The following is a 22296-nucleotide window of genomic DNA, read 5'->3' on the forward strand; positions in this document are numbered from 1 at the left end:
CAGCAGCTCATGGAAATTCTATGTTTTTTACAGGAAGAGGCAGCAGAATTGCATTGCATGCCTTGCTTGCTCAAGCCTATTCTATTCCTAGATGATGTTTGTATGGGTGTATAAGGCCTCGGAAGATGTAAATCTAGTTTTTCATTTGTCATTTATGTTCTTTAAAGCCTAATGCCTATAACTGCAATTGAGCTTTTCCCGGTATCTACTTGTGAAGGCTTTCTATGATTCTGTACAGGAGTGCCATCAAACAAAAGAACAGGCTACCAGTGTAACCTAATAGATAATAATATGAAGTTGTCATAGGTTTATATTTCCCAAGTGGCTCCCCAGTTTGGAAAGTTTAATGCCGGTGTAAATTTCATAGGAGAATCTTATCTTTCCGAGGTAGATTCAAAATTTCATATATTTAAATATCAGACGAGGTACTGGATTCTTTTGGGGTTTGGATATATAGATGGGTAATGGGTTGCATTGTTCATAATTTATCAATGCTGCCTATAAAGATATTGATTGATTTTATCCCCATCGGAGAGGTTTTTTGGGCCATGTCCAAGAGGTTCAGTTATGGGCCTAATCTCGCCTGATAAATGGGCCTCGGCCCATATAGCTCGGAGTCCACCAAGGCCATCAATGCAGTCTGATTGACCGAAACACTTAGAATGTTTGGTGATATTTCAACTCTGTCAAACTTCTTAACAAACAACAAAAAAAAACTGTCAAACTACCCATCATCCGTAGGTTCGGTAATAAGAACCGCACCTTCTTTCTCAAAAGAGATGGGAATATATTGTAGGTTCACTCAACCTAACATTAGTATCCTTTAAGAGGAGCTATTCAAACGCCCTACTTTTGACCGGGGTTAAGGTGGGACCCTGCCTAAAATTTATGTATAACAAAAAAAAAAAAAAACTCTATTGAACTAATGACAATTGGATCCATCTTTTGGAATTTCACATAACGAATAGTTGGCAACAAATTTTAAATGCTGATTTATTATTTTCATGTTTTTAAATATGTTTAGTAATTATTTGTAAATTGAAAAAAAAATACAAAGAAAGTTATCCATGACAAGAATTCGAGAATATTTATTAGTGGGAATTAAAAAATATATATATATAGAACTAGGCACTAAAAAAATGAATGATTCTGATCAAACGCATTTATAGTAAGTTATATATTCAAATATTCCGATACGTATTTATATATACGAATGGTGCGACTTGGTTTTCAAGTTCACCAAATTTCACATTTAATTAAGAGATGAAAGTACGATCAGGAATAAATACTAAAACTGACTAATTATACACGTCATTTATTTCACTTGCATATCTTTTTAAAACTTTTATTTGACTCAACTTATCTTTATAAATATTACCCAAAAAATTATATTTATAAATACTTTATTCGATCCTAAATATAAAAAATAGTTAAAAGATTAAAAATAAATAAATGGCTCTAGTCAAATGCTTTACTACGTGCTTAATAAGAATAGTTCAAAAAAAAAATTATAAATTTAAGAAACATAAAATTTTAATTAAGTTTAGAATTAAAATAAATCCCTCCATGATCTTATACATTTACAATCAAAGTTAGCTTTAAGTAGCTTTTTGTAATTTATCTAGGCGAATTTAAGGGTCTATTTGGCTCAATGAGAGGAAGGGGAGTGGAAGGATTTTAATATTATCTTGTTTGGATTTATAAAAAAAAAAGAGGAAAGGGGAGGAGTTTTAATATTACCTTGTTTGGTTCATGAGGGGAAGGGAGCAAAAAATATTTTAACATGGACAATTTTGCTTTTATTTTATTTGATATATGGGTATAATGGTCATCGCATGACAAAATATGAGCATAATGGTCACAACATGATAAAATATTGCCATTTTCTTCCAAATTCTCCTAATTTTGGAGGGGAGGTTGGGGAGGGGAGGGGAGGAAAAATCTTTTAAAATTTTTCCTCCCTTCCTAAAATTTATGTGTTGCCAAACAATGAGAAATAATTAAAATCCTTCCCCCTCCCCTCCCCTCCAAATCCCTCGTACCAAACACATCCTAAATGATATATAAGAAAATGATTAAAAATAAAACAAAATTATATTGAACTCTTAAATCTATTTTTTTGGGACCAAAAAAATGATCTAAATTTTCTTCATTCAATCAATTTATTAGCAATAAACTAGCTTTATGGTAAAACCAAGGATATCCATCCAGTCCAGTCTAATCTTGCAAACAATTCCAACGCTTGTTGTGATTCGTACTTTGAAACGTGCTGATTCATAAGTCTTCGGTTGAAGTCATCATTTTGGCTTTTGAACTTTAATAAGGGGTGACTTTGGAGTTTATTATAATTAATTTCATTGTTAATTTTATCATAATAATTACTCCTCCGGTCCTAATTATAAGACCCAATTGATTTATTTGAGGAGATTAAGGAAGTAAGTTAAGTTGGTTATTTATAATAAATAAGTGTTGTCATTCCTAAAATATCCTTGCTAATTAAGTATATTGGTTAAAACTATCATTATTAGAAGGATTATCTTGGAAAAAAATACATAAATATAAGAGACAAAATGGATTGGGTCTTATAATTAGGACCAAATAAAAAGTCAAATTGGGTCTTATAATAAGGACCGGAGGAGTATCAAATAAGCGGTCACGTGAAAAGGTTCCTTCTTCCACTAAAATTCTCAAACAATGGATTGATCTGCTCGAATCTCCATCTCGTTCCATTCCATTATAAACTCTCAAACATACCCTAAAGTCACTTCTCTACTTATATATTGCGACAATTATGTAATTTGATATTACTACCTCATATTCTCAATACAACTTCTAATCCTTAATATAAAAATTAGTTGATTAATTTAAATAGATTAAAAAAATTAATTAAATTAGTTATTTGTATTGAATATGTGCTTTTTTTTTTCTTTCTAAAATATCCTTATTAATCAACTGTCTTGACTAGAACTATTATTATTACAAAGTTTGCCTTAGAAAAAAATAAATAAATATGATAGACAAAGTGGATCAGAGTTTTATATTTAGAATCAAAATAAAAGTCAAACGAGCTACTACTCTGATCCTAAATTACACTACAAAATGGGTCTTATATTTAGGACTAGATAAGTATTATATTAAGGACCAGGGATGGTATAAAAGCTAGTAGATTAATTTGGGTATATTAAGAAAATTAGTTAAATTAGTTATTCGTAATAAATAATTGTTGTCTTTTCTAAAATACCACTGTTAATCATGTACATTAGCTAGAATTATCATTTGATAGAACATTTAACATATGTAATTACTATAAAAACTATCTTAGAAAAAAAAAATAAATAGATATGATAAACAAAGTGGATTGAGATATTATATTTAGGATCAAAGGACTGGAGGTAATAGGATATGTTTTAAATAAAAATAATTATCCTAATTTATGTAGCTTTTTTAATGTACTCAAATAAATAACTTTTATACTAAGTATCAAAGTCTTCCCACTACACTCAATTACTCTTTTAGTCATATTTATAGGGAAGAGAGAGAAATTTTTTATCCTATTTATAAATTATATTATCAAATTTTTAATATGAATATACTACTTTATCTTTCATTTATTATCGTCTAAATTATTAGATTATTGGAAAGTGTATATCTTAAATAAAATTAAAATTAATTTTTTTTTTAAATTTTAAGATAAAGTTAACGAGGTTTAAAAGTTTTTTTTAAGTTGTGTTGAAACATGTTGAAAAACTTATATATAAAATTAAAGAAATATCATTTTTGTTTTAGACTTACATCTGTGTGTGTGTGTATTTCCTAAAGTTTCAATGCAGCAATTATTGATGGACAACTAGGCAATTAAATAATTAAGCTCAAAGTCATTGACCTTAATTAACAATGACACGTGGATTATTAGTATTAATCCTTCCGTTTTTGAATAGTGAAAAAAGAAAAAGGACGCACCTGAATGATAATTTTATTGTGAAAAATAACAAGTCATTACCACATCCGCCACACCTATTGGCTGTCAGACCCCACTGGCTTTTTGCGCACACGGCCCATTTTGGAAGGGTCAACTTGCTTTTCATCACCCTTTTTTTTTAAATTATCTTTACTTAATGTACTATTTTTATATAAATAAAATGAATATTTAAATGCATTTTTTAATATCTTTAATTATTGTCATTAAAAAATTATTAATCCATAGACTGGTAGTAGTACCTCACAATTACATGAGCTCACTTAGTTCGTCTTCTTCTTTTCAAATTCAACGTGGGACTCGCGTTCATATCTAAATAACCCCAAAGTCAGAGTGGGAAAAAAATAATTGAACATTAATTGAAACTATATGCTATACACTACCTCCTATTTTTAACATAAGAGTTAGTTTTATATTCAATTTGGTTTTAAAGATAAAACCTTGATCTACTTTATCTTTTATATTTATTTATTTTTAAGAGAGTCTTTATAGTAGTTGCACATGTTAAAGATTTCATCAAATGATAATTGTAGCTAATACACATGATTAGCAAGAAATTTTAAAAAAGACAACGCCTATTTATTACAAATAACTAATTTAAGTAATTTTCTTAATCTGTTCAAATCAATTAACTAATTTTTATATTAATGACTGAAGGTAGTATTATATAAGAGTTCTCACTTGTGTTTCAACCTCAAGTACGTAAGCTTATTGATAATATGTTTATACTTTGAATTAAGTATATAGATCATCAATATCAAAAGTGACAATAAAATATATGGATTAAGAATATATCAATACTAAAATACTGAGAATAAAATATATAGATCTACAATTTATATATAGAATAAGAATAGTATAACTTCTGTTAAACATAGTACGTACATCTATATTTTTATTATTAATTTTTAACCTCATATATATTTATAAAAATAGAACAAAGATATCTCCATATTATTAATGAATTCTTGTTTATGACAAGTGAAAGAAACAACCATAGTTACATAGTTAAATATCAAAACAGAAAGACCTAAACCTAACTAGACAAACATCACCAAACTCTAAGGAAGAGCATTAGAAGTGGAAGTACGCAGAAAAAGTGATCAAAGCCCCATGGCTTGTTTGGTAGGCTTCGTGCTTTGCCATCAATGGAAATTAAAGAACCTTATCTAAGGCATGCATGAGAGTAGGATTTTATATATAGGTTGCCTCACACACACACACACACACACACACACACAGAGGCTCCAATATTATTGTACGTAAAAGCTTTTTTGCTTAAGAGAGGAGAGTTTGTATCAGTGGCGTTGAACTGCGCTAGTAATTATTAGGGTTTTATTATTTTAGGGAAGAGATTAAAGGTGATAAATGTAATCTGCTTTCACTTGATAATGGTGGATAATCCATGTTTAAATGGTTGATTAAAGTGGATAATTTATTATAATGATCAGTGAATCAATTGGAAATGAATGGTGGAAACCAATATAATCATTGTCTCTTATTGTTGCTAATTTTCTATTGGAAAACGCATTGAAAATAAGTTCTTATATTTATACTACTCCAGTCCTTAATATAAGACTCAATTATTGAGTTAGTTTGGTCCTAAATATAAGACCTATTTCTCATATTTATCAATTTTCTCTAAATTATCGTATGAATACTCCCTCAACTATAATCAAGTAGAAGAGGAAGATGAGGTATTAAGAAGATGATTATGGTATTTTAGGAAAAATGTGTCACATTTCTTATAATTAACTAACTTACCTAATTTACTTAATCTAATCAAATTAGTTAAATAGGTCTTATATTAAAGACCGGAAGAATATATATATATATATATATATGACACTATCCTTTTCTTTTGAATATTCACTTCATTTTCTCTCATCTCATCATTCATCAAAGTTTCACTTTTTATGAGTTCCACATTGTGAACACTGTGTGTGCGCGCGCAGTGTTCCACTGTGTACCATACGCTAGCTACCTTTTTTTTTTTGGAAGCGCCTCTTTTTGTTGTTTTAATTTCTTTTAGGGCTGAGTAACGGGCGGGTTGGGCAGCCCGTGGCCTAACCCGTAGCCCGCCCGTTTAGTGTTACACGGGTACGGGTTAGCCCGTACCCGTGATCAACCCATTAAAACCCGTTATAAATGGGTTAGGATAAATGGGCGGGTTTTACCGGGTTCGGGGCAACCCATTTATATATTGAAAAATTTTTTGAGAAAAATAGAGACCCCTTATCTGCTCATCCCTCCTCATTCTTCAGGATAGACAATCAGCTTCAACAGCATCTTGGAAAAAAAATTACAGCGACATGTTTTAGAAGAAGAAAAAGCAATCAGATTGAACAAGTTTGGAAAAAAAAAAAATAGCAGCACCACAGCAGCTTGGTGAAGAGGAAGAAGGAGAATAAGAGGAAGACGAAGTCGCATGGTCGCATCCTCAATAGAGGAAGAGGAGGAGAAAGTGAGCAGAGAAGGTGGAGGAGGAGATGATCAATGGAGGGAGGTAGAAGAATGAATGAAATTAATGAGGTGAAGGAAAAAAAATCAGCAAAAGGAGAGAGAAGAAGGAACGAAGTTGAAAAAGTGAAAAAAGCAAAATCGGCGGAGGGAGGGAGAAGGAGGAACGAAGTTGCAGTGAAAAAAGTAGGGTTACTTTGAGTTTTTAAGGATTTAAAAAATTAAGATTTTAATGTTTTATCTAAAAAATTTAAGAAAAAATGGTAACTTTGAAGAGTATGGGAATCGAACCAGGTACCCTACTACCCTGCAATTGATAAATTTTCCTCTACCGCTAAACTGAAGGCAAGTTTTGTGAGTGTGGTGCAAACTAAATATATTATAATAAAATGCAAGATATAAAAAATTTAAAAATTAAATGGGCGGGTACGGGCAGCCCGTGGCTGTGCCCGCAGCCCGCCCATTCATTCTAATAACCCGCCCGTTTAAACCTGCCCATTTTGCACACTTTTTGGGCGGGCCTAAACGGGCAAATTTTTTGCGGGTTGCGGGCGGGTAGTACGGGTTGCGGGTTGTTTGCTCAGGCCTAATTTCTTTATGGATATACAATGGACTTGTGAATTTGGGAATTCATAAAGTAATATGAGAAGAAATGATCCACATTATTGTCAGGTTCCTTAGAATCATCATAACACGTACGAAATTAGACAAAATAAGAGATCGATATCTTTTCATCAACCAATCAGGAATTTATTTATTTATTTATTTTTTTACCTGCACTTAAAAAAGTCTAGACATGAAGTCTCAAGTACGCAAATTGCTGTATACAACCCCCATTCTAATTATTATAAAAGCTTGTTTATAAATCTGATGTTAATTATAAAATTTTGTTTATAATCTATAAATAAAATCTTATAAGTAGGACCGAAGATAGTGTGTCTATATGTGCACAATTAAAATTTTGGTAAAATTATATATATATCTATCAAGCCAGGCTTAGATGAATCATATGCATTTTAATAACTAATAATAATGAAATAGCAAGAATATTTATATAGGAATTTATAAATATTTATATTAACAAACTGACAACAGCAAAATAATAAATATGATTAGAAAATCTAATAAACTCAATATAAACAACTTAACCTAAATTTTATCTAGAGGCTAATCTTGAGATACTCAAAGTAAAGAGTAAATCCTTCCAACTAGTTAGTTTTTATGCACATATAAGTTGGAATTTGAAGATCTAAATACTTGGTTAATTTATTCTCACCATCCTAAATATCACCCCCGGTCCTTAATATAAGAATTTTTTTAACTTTTATTTTGATCCTAAATATAAGACCTTAATTTATTTTGTTTCTCATATTTATATATTTTTTTTCAAGGTAGTCTTTCTAATAATGGTAGTTCTCATCAATACACTTGATTAACAAAGATATTTTAGAAAAGACAACACTTATTTATTATAAATAACTAATTTAATTTATTTTTTTAATCTTCTCAAATTAGTTAACTAACTCTTATAATTAGCATAAGAGGCAGTATATTTTTCTCATTACATGCACATGCAGATAAATGAGGTGACGTGGCCAAACAACGTCGGCATATATAGATATAATTATATATTATATAAAAGCCAAAAAGAAAAAAAAAGAAAAAAAAAAGAGAAAAGGAAGGTTTGACTGAAGAATAGAGACAGCAACTTTAGTGATGGGAAAGGATGATATCTTTTTGTTGGCAAAAAACTGCTCAAACCAAAATAGTTTCGATTCATTCTTTTGGGTTTGCCTCTCAATTATTAATGAGCAAGCATTCCCTTTTGAAGGTTTTATCCAATCCATACAAATGTGTGACCTTTTTTTTCTTCACTTTATTGTGCTCAATTCACAGAAAAGAACATCACCACGTGGCAGATGGGATATTATTCTTCGTTTAATTTCTAACTTTTTTTTTTTTTACCAAATTCATTTAATTTCTAGCTACCGATTAACTTCAAATTCTAATCCCAATTCTCATTCCATGGCTGCAATATTAAGAAATTGAATCAACTTAAAAATGCACTAAATACTACATTAACTCCACCCTTTAGCACATTTATTACTCTATGAAATGCTCCCTTTTGATCTTCTTCATAACATTCAAATTTTTGAATTGATTTAAACCTTTTTACAACATGCAGTTTGAAGTTATTTCAACATCAAGTATCTTTTTACTAATTTTATCTCTAATTAATTGTATTTTTTTCATGCATTATCTTTCATTTTTTCCCCTCACTTACCCACTTATAAATAATGAGGTATTCAAAAAAACATAAATTTTCATATATTTATTATTTTTAACTAAAGTTAACAGATTTTTTAAACCCTGCAGTACGATGATTTAGATTTAATAAAAAATCACAAAGGTAATTATCACAAAGCTAATTGATTATTTAAAGGTGAGACAGGTTGGCTTCAAATTTCAAAGCCAAAAGCTTGAAAAACTTTACATCACCGTCAAGAGATCTGCGTGTCCCAGGGATTATGAACCTAATAGGCAAATTAAACTACTCCTCCGATCCTAATTATAAGACCCAATTGATTTATTTGAGGAGATTAAAGAAGTAAGTTAAGTTGGTTATTTATAATAAATAAGTGTTGTCATTCCTAAAATATCCTTGCTAATTAAGTATATTGACTAAAACTATCATTATTATAAGGATTATCTTGGAAAAAAATGTATAAATATAAGAGAGAAAATAGATTGGGTCTTATAATTAGGACCAAATAAAAAGTCAAATTGGGTCTTATAATAAGGACCGGAGGAGTATGTTTTATCTTTTAAATAATTAAATTTATAAGCTAAGTGACATCAAATAATTGTATTACTAAACTAAATCCCCTCCAAATCTACCACTTGTCGTTTCTTTCAATGTTCATAATGTCATCTTATAAGGTCCTAATTACCTTTCCCTTTATAATCTTTCCTTTTAACCGACACTCCCTTTTTGTATTATGTGTCAATTTATTTCTGTTAATCTTTAATTTTGTTACTTTTAATCTTTAATTCCAAATTTAACATTAAAAAATATATGAAAATACATATAAAATGTAAAATGTCAACAAGAAGGTGCCAAAACATTTTTAAAAAAGCGAATATTTAAATTTTAAATATTAAAAAAAAGCATTTGCAAATGTTGACATATTGAACTTAATTTCTTAAAGGAAAAATGATTGATATAAAATATAACATTTGAATATAATAACGTTAGGATTAAAGAATTAAAAAACATAATTTATAAAATTAAGGAATAAAACTGAAACTTTACATAAAATAATTAGAGGATCAAAGATGCAATTCTATTTTCATTAAACAAAACATACTCTCTAGTAGAGTCTCAATTCCTAATTACTATTACCTCCTATCATTAATATAAAAATTAATTTGATATTCAATTTGGTCCTGAATATAAGACTCTAATTCACTCTTTTTTTTTATATTTATCCTTTTTTCAAAACAGTCTTCATAATAGATGCACATATTAAATATTTCTTTAAATAGTAATCCTATCTAATATACATGATTAATAAGAACATTCTAAAGAAAATGACATTTATTTATTATAAACAATTAACTCAAAAAAGTTTCTTAATTTACTCAGTTATATTAAGAACTAAAGGTAATATAAGATTTTTGTTGGCAAGTTTGACTGTGTTCCTTTTTATAGTTATCCCATTCGAATTATCTACTTCATTTATTATTTTTTTGACAAAAATACTTTTATTGATAAAGATACCCTTAATCTAATTAATTACAAAATGAATAGAGAGAGAATGGATTCAACTAGTTCATTAATAAGAAATTTGTCACTTTTAATTTTTAAAAAGTAGGTAAATTAATCCTATATAACTAGGAAGGAAGGGGACCACAAAAAGTAAAATGACTATATACATTGAAACTTTTTTTTTGTTACAAAATATATATTGAAACTTGAACGCACAGTTTGGATCAGTGTACGAAAATTAAAATCAGAGTGTATAAAGTCAAAAACCTTGGGAATAAAACTGTGTTCTTTGATTAGACAGAACATACAAATGTAATAATAATAAATAAAAAACTCACAATAAGATTCAAATTGAAGAACAAGCAAAAGGAACAAAAGTTAGGTAAGGGTTGACCGAAGCCATCACATTTATGAAAGGGCCATCTGCGGGACTGGAAAGTGCCTAATTAAAAAATAAAATAAAATAACAGTTCGATCTTCAAACACAAATTTGCTATAGTAATTATAAAAAAAACAAAACAAAACTTTGTAGAGGATAACTTTTATATAATACCTCTAAATGATTTGGGATGAATATTATTGCACAATCTAACTCTTATTAAATTAGTTTTTTTTAAAATCATGTTAGAATCTTAATTAATTAAATATACTTGATTATTTAAAACTCTTGAAATTGAGTATTTTAGACTCCTCACTATAATATGCTTTACCATGCTAAAATCTGGAAGGGGAAAAAAAAAACCTACGTTAAAATATGAATGGTTTCCTAATATTGGGTTTAATTCTATGAGATTGGTTTGGAAGGTGTTTGGATAAGATCAAAATCATGGTTTCAGAAGTGCTTTTACGGTATACGAAGTAAATATGTGAAGGAGTTTGTCTCGATTTATAAAAAAATACTTCTGAAAAATGATTCTTGAATATCCAAACACTCCCTTTGTCTCCCTTCCAAGTAAACGAGAGTGAACTCACCAGTGAGTGCATGGCTAAGTTTGTAAAGTGTTTAGTACGTCTATGAGCACACTAGAGAGCAAGATAGTAGGAAAGGGGCTCCAGTACCCATTAAGGACGATAAGTATCGAAATTTGGATTGCCTATAACTAATTTGCACAGTTCAAATTTAATTTTTTTAGTTTTATTTTTATAAAGACTTATCATGCGTTTAGAATTTAAAATTAAAAAAATCTCTTCACAATTTTTTGAAATCAATTTTTTATTTAAAAAGTATCAATTAAAATTTTAAATTTACAGATTATAAAAACTGTATTTAGAAAAACAGATTCCACTGAGTTAACAAATATCAGAATAAGCAAAGGTATTATTCTCTTATGCGCATGAGCCAAGGTACTGAAAACTAAATCGGTTGAAATATTAATCTTAAGGGTCCATAAAAAGTAAGGTTAATTCAAAATCAGATCAGTCATTTCAAATAATGTAATTTAATTTAAATATATAAAAGAATATTCATATATAACTCTAAAAGGAGTAATATTTGAGTTTAGAAAACGCTAATTCACAAGTAAATATAATATGTACATACAAACCACACATAATTTAATAAAAGAAAGTTAACAAAGCAAAAATATGACGATATATTACTATTTTTTTAGTTCAAAATAATGTCATTTTAACCTCAATAACGAGAATATATATATATATACTCCTCCGGTCCTTAATATAAGACCCATTTAACTAATTTGATTAGATTAAGGAAGTTAGGTAAATTAGTTAATTATAAGAAATGTGACACGTTTTTCCTAAAATACCATAATCATCTTTTTTAATACCTCATTTTCTTCCTCTACTTGATTATGGTTGAAGGAGTATCCATAAGGGTATTTTAGAGAAAATTGATAAATATGAGAAATGGGTCTTATATTTAGGACCAAAACTAACTCACCAATTGGGTCCTGTATTAAGGACCGGAGGAGTATATAATCTAACTTGATCCAAAATTCTTAGACGGTCCTACTTAAAAAATTAATGCACCAAGTAGGCTAATCTGGGCGGCGAAGTGGAGTTTGGTTTTCATGCCATGGCGGCAATTCATTCAAGACTCAAGAGTCGGTTGACGGTGCCGTGTTCCCCACGCAAACGCCAACCAGCTTCGGTCCTTCCCGTTGGAATCCAAACATAAACTATTCCCATCAGCCCGTGCGCCTTTCTTCCCCGCCTCCTTCAGTTGTTCCTATTTTGGCGGCAATAATTGGAATTGTGTCTCACTCCTTTCCTAATTGTAAGGCAAAATAAAGATGTAATGTTTATATACATACACACACTCAATTTTTATTATAGGACATCTTTTAGAAGTAATTTTTTATCCTGAATAAAAGTGTCACCAGTCCTACCAATATGGGTTTACCTAATCTCAAATACCAAACAATATCTCATACTAAACACTTTTTAATGAGTTTCCTCAATTTCAATCCTTCCATCTTATTCTCAATGATTTATATCAAACGGGACTTCAACATGGATATTTCTCTTAGTGAGAATGCAAACTTTTGATTCCTCATGTTATAAGGGACTAATCTTTTTTGCTAGATGCAATCCCTCGTAATTGAGGTTGAGAATTGAAAGAATTAAATCACGTCATTTAAAAGAGGGGCAAAGTTGAACACGCAGAATATTATTTTTCCTAAAATGCTTCTGGTTCATAAATTAAAAAACTTAGCCCACTTTCAAATAAAGTTTAAAAATGATTATCATTAATTTAAACTATTTCATTAATAAGTGTAAGTTATGCAATTTTGTCTTATAAAAATAAACAAAGGGAGTGCTATTATGTTCATGATTTTTCAAAAATATACTTTAATTGAATATCATATTGGGTTTCAATAAGATTGAATCTTTTATTTCAACCCCTCTCCTTTCCTTCACTTTATGGCTTAAATGTATATTAATATTGACATTGATTATCAATATGAACATAAAATAATTACTAGCTCCGATTCTTAACATAAGATCTAGTTAACTAATTTGGAGAGATTAAAAAATTAGTTAAATTAGTTATTTGCTATAAATAGGTGTTATCTTTCTAAAAATAGAATACCCTTACTAATCATGTATTTTAGCTGAAATTACTATTTGATGAAACTTTTAACATGTACAACTACTACAAAGACTACTTCAAAAAAATAAATAAATATAAAAAATAAAATAGATTGGAGTCTTATATTTAGGATCAAATTAAAAGTAAAACAATTTCCTATAATAAGGAATGGGGTTAATATAATTTTAGCTATTTAGAATTACTTAATTCAGGTAACAAGAACAAGATTATATATATGTATAATATAAAGATAAAGAGTTCAAAACCTATTAATTAAAAAAAGTAAAAATTTCAATGTCTAACAAAATTAATATACAATAATCATTAATTTGAGTGAGCTATAAAAAGTGAAAATAAATAAAAGTATAATAAATAGAGGTACTTGTCAACAAGAATGAAAGTCCATCCATGTCCTGACGTCCAACACGCAAGATAATGGAATAGTGGGGACGAAAATTCTATACAATTTTTTTTTTGAAAAGTTCATATTCACTTTTTTGACAAAAATGGTTGATTCTTTCTTAAGAAGGACCACCTGGCATGCCATTATCACTCAAAATAAACACACAAAATAATTTTATGAATAAATAATTCCCGCATAGAAAAGCAGTCGATCCTTCCTTTTCTACGAACACACAAATTTAGTTTAAAATAGTAATAATTTTTCTTAGTGTCAAATCATGAATATATTTATTTATTTATTTTCTTTAACGTGCCAATGCAATGCAATGCATTATTTTGACCCCTGAAAGATGTAAACTTTGTCGACGTTAGGTCATTGAAATTTGCTGCTGAATCTTTTATGGTCTAAACAATTTTGTGAATCGATTTGGTATAAACCCCACCATTATTTTAAAAGTTGTTTGCTTTTTATATATAATATATATTGTTAGTCCCTTTAATCGCACTCTAATATACCCAGTATGCACCAACATGATCAAGTTATAACATGTGACTGAACAAAATTTTTAGCTATGTTAGTTAAAAAAGACTGACATTGAAATTTTAAATATTATTGATAAAAAAAATCATATTAAATTTCGTTTTTAAAATTATAACATTGTTGACACAAAAAATTATCATTTGAGATTGATAGTATTTTAATTAGAGAACTAAAAAAAATTAGAGATTTAAATATACATTTGAGCTATTATGGGTAGTCTATATATATTGTTATAATTATTAGTTGGGTCAATCAACTGCAATTTAGTGCTTTTCCTCAAAGAAAGCATGGAGTGTTTGACCCCCTTTTTCTTATGTTTTGCGACTAAAAACGTATATTTTTTAATTAAGTAATATGATTGACAGAAAATATCACAAAATTTTAGATATCAACATCTAAGTTTAAGTAATACGCAAGAAGAAAGCATGTATATTACCATTTTCAAGAAAATACTCACATTTAGTCTTAGATAAATGGTTGAAATTGCAAATTAAGGAAAGTATATATGTGTTATTTGCTCTAAAGAGAAAACATTAAATCCATCAAGTCCCAGCTAGAGTATAAACCCAAGATTTCAACTAAAATTCGATATGAATTACATTATTCATGATTTATAAATACTAAAAAATGAGCTGAATAAACTTTCATGACCATAAACAAATAAACAATACTCCTCCGGTCTTTAGTATAATAAGTAATTGAAGGTTAAATTTAATCTTAAATATAATATTTCAAATCACTCTGTTTTTTATGCTTATTATTTTTTTAAAAATAATTTATCTGACTTATAAACTGATATATAATTTAATATTGTATAGCAGTATCATATCAAATTTACTACACTTAACTAATTTATTTAATTTTTTTAATCTATTCAAATCAATTAAATAGTTCTTATATTAAGAATAGAAAAGTATCACTTAAAATTTTGATATTTCCTTGGATCTCAAATATAAAATCTTGTTTATAGTATGAATCCCATTACAAAGTACACACTATATATTATATTTTTGGAAAGGGGATAGGATTATACAATATACACAAATAAGTTGTGGAGAGCTAGAGGTTATTATTCCGAAGTCCGAACGGATGATATCCAATGCAAATCGTACACTCATTGGAAAAAAACAAACAATATAGTGGCAGGTTCCATGATGAGTTTAGATCCTCACATATTATGAAAAACGGATGGAAAGAAACCATTGAGATATTTTAAAATGAATAAAACAGATCTCATACATGTTATTATTTAGGTCCTAAATATAAAATCTTATTTACAGACTATAAACGAAATCTAATAATTAGAATTAGAGATGGTATTTAATTTTTTCGTTACTCTTAACATTACAAATTGCTAGATTTTTAAGGAAAATTTTGATATTATTAAATTATCATTGGCGAGCCTGTGTGTGAGAACAAGTACGTAAGCTTCAGCTGGGGTTTTGGACTACTAAAAGGAAGAAAGAGTTATTCAACAATGGAATAAAATAGCTCTGACTTTTAAAAGCTATCCACTACTCACCTCTTCTTCTCATCACAATCTTCCTTCTCTTCCCTTCCCTTCTCTTCATTCTTCAACCATCTCTCTCTCTCTCTCTGTTCCCTTCTCGCTCTATATTTCCAAACTCCAAGCTTTCATTTATACACACACAAAAAAAGAGCCAATGAACACGTAAACTTTATGTTTGTTTCTCTGTTTTAACACTTCTTCTCATGGGTCCATTTCATCTCCCTTCTGGCCTCCTCTTGTGTCTTTTCATGGAATGAGACTGATATAACTTTCCTGCTTCATCAAAATCGGTCCTTTTCAATTCGTTTAGAGAGATAAGAGATTTCTGGGTTTATTTCTGAGCTTCAGAAGAATGTTGTTGGCAAAGAGAAACAGGTTCTGGGTGGGTGTGATATTGCTTGTAGGAGCTATTATTGGAGATGCTCCGTGCAGTGTGGAAAATAGGCCACGTCGGATTCTTCTGGATACAGATGTTGATACTGATGATTTCTTTGGCCTTCTCTATCTCCTCAAGCTCAACAGATCAGAATTTGAACTGGAGGTAAACCAGTGATAACCTTCAGAACCGGGTATTTGAAAATTGAAAATTCTGATCACCCCCCGATATCCACTTTCTCTGTTTAGCCAATAATCAGACAAACAATACTAACACAGTATACTTTTTCTTTTTTTTAATAATAATAATAAAAAGAATTAAAAGGGTATGACATAAAAGTTGTGAACAGTACTTGGTCCTCCCTTCAACTTCATTTTCTGTAGTTGACATTTGACATGATTTGCTTTGACCATGTTACAACAGGATTATGAACCAACTTGCAAAAAGGTTGCGTGCCTTCAAGTGTTTTCAACTTTTAACTGTGTGTGCAGGGTATCACGATCAGCACAAATGCTTGGACTAATGCTGGGCATGCAGTGAATCAAGTATATGACTTACTTTACATGATGAACCGTGATGATGTTGCAGTTGGAGTTGGAGGTGAAGGTGGAATACTTGAAAATGGTACCATATTACCAAATGTTGGTGGTTATCTTCCGCTCATTGAACAGGTACGTACTGGGAGATTTTTCTCTTCTGCAGCTATAGGTTATGTTTTCTGCTTCTTTACAATCAGTATTATCGTGTTCATTATATTCATTTGAGTTGCAATAAGCCATGTCCCCACCCCAAAAAGCTAGCAGTTTAGATAGGAGAGCCAAGCCATGGAAATACTCCATTGAGCATCTCATACTACTCGATCTGAACTAAGTATTCTGTACTACCAAGTCTCTATCAGAAGCATTGTAGAAACCGTAGGTGAATGAATAATCTGCTCTAATATGTGACTCCTCGTAATTGAATCAGGGTCTGAATACTGTGGGAGGTTGCAGATACAGGCAAGCCATTCCTTTAGGATTTGGAGGGAGATTAGACATTGATTCAAACTTTGGCCTCAGGAAAGCCTTCCTTCCACAGGTGTAAAGATTTTAGTGAAAGTATATAAAGATTTTAATGTTTTGGTCTGGTTGACGTTATGTATACCGTAATCACTAAAACACATTTGGATTACTGATTCTGTCTGTGATGAAATTAGGGCAGAAGGAAGTATGAACCTTTAAGGCAACCAACTGCGCAGCAAGTGATGATTGAGAAAATATCTCAAGGTCCCATAACTGTGTTTCTACTCGGAGCTCAAACAAATTTTGCCATATTCCTCATGAATAATCCACATCTAAAGAAGAATGTGGAGCATATATACATAATGGGTGGTGGTGTAAGAGCAAGAAACCCTACTGGTTGTTGCCCCAAGAATGCTTCCTCTTCTTGTGTTCCCAAGCAGTGTGGTGATGCTGGCAATTTGTTCAGTGATTATAACACTAACCCTTATGCAGAGTTCAATATGTTTGGAGACCCTTTTGCTGCTTACCAGGTAATTCCACCTACAAAGAATTTCTATACTAAAAATCTTCTAAAAGCAGTGCATGAAAATGGCTCTCATTGTGCTCAGGTTCTTCATTCTGGTATTCCCATCACTCTTGTTCCTCTTGATGCAACAAACACAATCCCCATTAGCAAACAGTTCTTTGGGGCTTTTGAACAAAATCAAGACACATTTGAGGCTCAGTACTGTTTCAAGTCATTGAAAATGGCTCGTGATACTTGGTTCGATGATCAATTCTACACGGTAACCAGTCGTTGAACTTGTGATTGCCAATGATTTTACTTGAAGTCTGCAAATATGCCTTTTTTCTTGACAGTGACTATAATTGGCAGAGTTATTTTATGTGGGATTCTTTCACATCTGGGGTAGCAGTATCAATAATGAGTAATTCCCATAAGTATAACCACAAAGGAGAAAATGAATTTGCAGAAATGGAGTATATGAACATCACTGTGATAACCTCGAACAGACCATATGGGATATCTGATGGCTCCAATCCCTTCTTCGATGGCCGCCAAGTTCCCAAGTTCAACTTACAGAAAGGTGGAGTTCATAGTGGTCATGTTCAACAAGGACTTCGAGATCCATTTTGCTTTGTCAATAATGGCAAAGGGAGATGTAAGGTACTTCAGTAAAATCTTGGACTTTTTAATCCCAAGCATCTTATCTTCTAAAGTTAACGTGTTGTTCTTTTCAAAATAATGTTTAGGATGGTTATACAGCAGAAGTAAATGGTTCGGACTCAGTCCGAGTGCTTGTTGCCACAAAAGCAAAACCTAACCAGGATGCTAGAAGCCCTCTTGACAGAGAATTCTTCGTAAGCTTCTTGAATGTAAGAGCCAAAAAAGGAAAATACACACAAACACTTGTGTCACGCTTGTATTGAACATAGGCCGTGTGCAAATTGTCTGATGTGATTGGAACTCTTAAATGATGTGAATATGTGACAGGTTCTAAATAGGCCACAACAGGCTGGGAGATTCAACTTCACAACTCAGTTTCCTTATTACAGAGAAGTAACTTACAAGCCAGGTTTTCAGAAGGAAAAACCGGGGAAACTGGTTGTGTTTGACATGGACATGAGTGCAGGAGACTTTCTTACACTGTTTTACCTTCTAAAAGTACCTGTCAAAGTGATGAACCTGGCTGCAATTATTGTGAGTCCAACTGGATGGGCTAATGCAGCAACAATAGATATAGTATATGACTTACTGCATATGATGGGTCGTGATGATATTCCAGTAGGTCTTGGAGACATGTTTGCAACAAATGAATCAGATCCAATATTTTCAGCTGTTGGTGACTGCAAATATGTTAAAGCAATCCCTCATGGAAGTGGTGGCTTTTTGGACTCTGACACTCTCTATGGCCTTGCTCGTCTTCTTCCTCATAGCCCCAGAAGGTGGCCTTACTCCGAAACTGAATCCTCTCCATTCATACATTTAGAGAGAGAGAGAGACAGCGACATGAAAATGTAACTCTACATGAGATTTATATATCATAAAGACACTCTGATGGGTACTTAAGTGAGATAAGGAACCATACCCCAAAAAATTAGCTATTGAGTTGGGAAAACCAACCCACTTGCATACCCCATTAAACATCCCATACTACTTAATATGAGACTTGGTACATTACGCTGATACACTCTTTATTCTTTATCTTTCTCTAAATGCACCTTTTATATCCAAGCTACTCCTTTTACTTACTTTCCATGGTTCAAATGATGATGATATGAATCTGACATGTTTTGTTTTGTTCATATCACATTGTTGCAGGTATACAGCAGAGACTTCAGTGAAGTATGGAGCTCCTAGGAATACAGATCACCCTGAATTCAGACAACCATTGGCTATAGAAGTTTGGGAGTCTGTAACGCAAAAAATTGACCCAGGTTCCAAGGTTACTGTGTTAGCCAATGGACCCCTAACTAATCTGGCCAAGGTTGTATCAGGTAAAAACATGAGCTCTCGAATTCAGGTTAGTTCATATACACAACCAATTGAGGTATTAGAATGCTAAGAAACACATTGAGATTCACATGAATGGTTAATAATGCTCCATACCTTTCCAGGAGATCTATGTGGTCGGAGGACACTTGAGGAGGAATGGAAGTGAGAAAGGAAATGTGTTCACAATTCCATCAAACCAATATTCAGAAATGAACATGTTTCTTGATCCTCTAGCGGCAAAGACAGTGTTTGAGTCTGAATGTAAAATCAACCTCATTCCACTTTCTGTGCAGCGTAGATCAACCTCATTTTCATCAATTCTACGACAGCTTCATCTGACACAAGAACAAACACCAGAGGCCGTCTTTGTCAGGCGTTTGATCTCAAGGCTTTATCGCTTGAGGCAAAGCCACCACAGATATCACCATATGGTATCACTTCCTATCCATACCCTACTTCTATAATTGTTTCAAAGAGGTCAATCATTTCATATACGCAAACTATCTATCTGTTATGGATAAAACCTGTGTTTGACTTCACGTTGAAAACCATTAAAACCGTGGTTTTGTTGGAAGAACCAAGCATTTTAAGTGATTTTGCGCTTACGAGATAAGTACGTGTGTGAGGTTTTGTCTCGTAAAGCTTCAAAGTATTTTTTACATAGCGAGGTAGTTAACTAGCTATTTCTTCCAACAAAACCATGGTTTTGGTAACTCTCAGCGTGAAATCAAACGCACTTTATCTCCTGACTTTGAAGTACTATTTCTTCCTCCTACTACTTCCACCAAAATCATATTTTGATGGTTTCTAACGTTAAACTATATATGCTTTAAACCTCCCGATTTACGGGCACTGTTTCTTCTTAAGGTGTAAGTATTGATGCTATTTGTATTGCAATGTGCAGGAGACATTCTTGGGGGAAATTCTAGGAGCAGTGGTGTTAGCAGACAGCGATTCAGGTAGTCTCAATCCTAAATTTGAGGAAAAGAACATTAAAATCATAGCCAAAGGCAGAGAATCATGTGATGGGGAGACAATAGTGGATGAAAAACATGGGAAATCAGTGAAAATATTACAACATGTTGATTCCAACGCTCTGAATCATCTATACACACGTAGGCTTTGTGATAAGAGCCAGTACTCAGCCAAAGTTGGGAGCTTTGCAGAACAGAGAAAAAGATGGAGCCACCCTGTTTCTGGTACGGTCTAACTGGAATCAAACAAAGAAAAACAAACTTCGATGTAGTGTTAGTTTTTTTTTTAGTTAATGTACAGTGATATAATACTATTTGAATAGTTGATGAAAATTTGTCAATTATTTCCTTCTACCCTTCCCCCAGATAAATTCTTGAACTTGAGCTAATTATAGCGAGGGGGAAAAACTATTTTGATCCATATTATTGTGATTTTTTAAAATTATTCTTTAATTGTTAAATATTTATAATATCGTTCTTCTGCGTTATTAAGATCAATACATACCAATAATATAAAATATCAAAATTATAGCAATCTGCATTATTAATTAATCTTAAACAGTACGAGTTATTCAAAATTCTACGCTATGCATGATAAAACCCATGTTGTAATTTTATGTAAACTCAATATATTATCTATTTATTGCATGTATTAGAACTGCGTGTATTTTCTTGAAAGGAATGAGAATTCCGCCCCTAAACTGAACTTTTGCTTTATGTAAAATATGGTTTTTCATTACCAACGGATATTGATTCTAGTGAAAAAAGCTTTAACTGACAAGTCTAAGGTTTCCAGTTGAAGTCTCTGTAAATACAGAAAATGATTTTAAGAAAACTACTACCTCCGGTCCTAATTATAAAAACTAATTGACTAATTTGAAGAGATTAAAAAAATAAATTAAGTTAGTTATTTGTAATAAATAAGTGTTGTCTTTCCTAAAATATCCTTGTTAATCAAATGTATTGGCTAGAACTACCATTATTACAATAATTATCTTAGAAAAAAATACATAAATATAAAAGACAAAGTGCTCCTTGTAAATACTTTGCATAGTAAATCCTCTTTCAATTAAAAAAAAAAAAAGATAAAGTGAATTGGGGTTTTATATTTAGGATCAAAATAAAAATCAAACAAAGTCTTATATTAAGGATCGGAAGTAGTATTTCAGTTAGACATGAGAATGGTCGAATCTGACCTAGTCAGATCAAATTTTCATGCATTTGGGAGAACTACCTTCAATTAGGTTTAATATTGCTCAAATGTGAGCCAATGAAATTAAATTTTTGTTGAAAGATGTGCTTACATTTTAATAGCTAACTATGTCTCAAATTTGATAGAAAAACGCCGGTGTGCAATTTAGAAAAGAGAGAGGTCCCTCATGAAAAAGATAGCCTAGACCAATACACTTTCATTATTTTCATTGACTTTTAGATAAGAAATAAAAAAACAATACGACAAGTAATTTAATGCTTGAAGAAACTGAATAAGAAAGGATTAAAAACAAAATCAAAAGGCGGCTTGGGATTTGACTTCCCTCTCTTATTGAGTGCATGTGCTGAGTTCATTGATCCACTCTGTCTCTATGCATGAAGGGCTGGCATGTCTTATTCAGTTCTGTATCTCTACAACCCAGCAATGATTTTCCATTTTTAATTCCTTTTCTATTAATAATAATAATAATAATAATAATTATAAGAAGTACTACTATTTATAACAGTTATATTTTAAATTCTGTACAAA

At 31.0% G+C, this 22296-nt stretch overlaps 1 protein-coding gene across 1 annotated transcript; it reads left to right on the top strand.

The window, feature by feature from the left end:
• Window positions 1-15844: 15844 nt before the first annotated feature.
• On the top strand, window positions 15845-20791 carry LOC114737827 (uncharacterized). The gene is made up of 11 exons (XM_028925811.1): window positions 15845-16251; window positions 16578-16757; window positions 17053-17163; window positions 17282-17617; window positions 17696-17872; window positions 17962-18252; window positions 18339-18461; window positions 18580-19031; window positions 19408-19609; window positions 19704-20012; window positions 20486-20791. Exons 1-11 carry the CDS (start codon window positions 16063-16065, stop codon window positions 20789-20791), a joined length of 2676 nt encoding a protein of 891 aa, XP_028781644.1. The 5' UTR covers window positions 15845-16062.
• The last annotated feature ends 1505 nt before the right edge of the window (window positions 20792-22296 follow it).

This window comes from Neltuma alba, unplaced genomic scaffold (assembly GCF_004799145.2).
Source record: "Neltuma alba isolate B1F8T4 unplaced genomic scaffold, ASM479914v2 tig00013499_pilon, whole genome shotgun sequence".
NCBI classification, from domain to species: Eukaryota; Viridiplantae; Streptophyta; class Magnoliopsida; order Fabales; family Fabaceae; genus Neltuma; species Neltuma alba.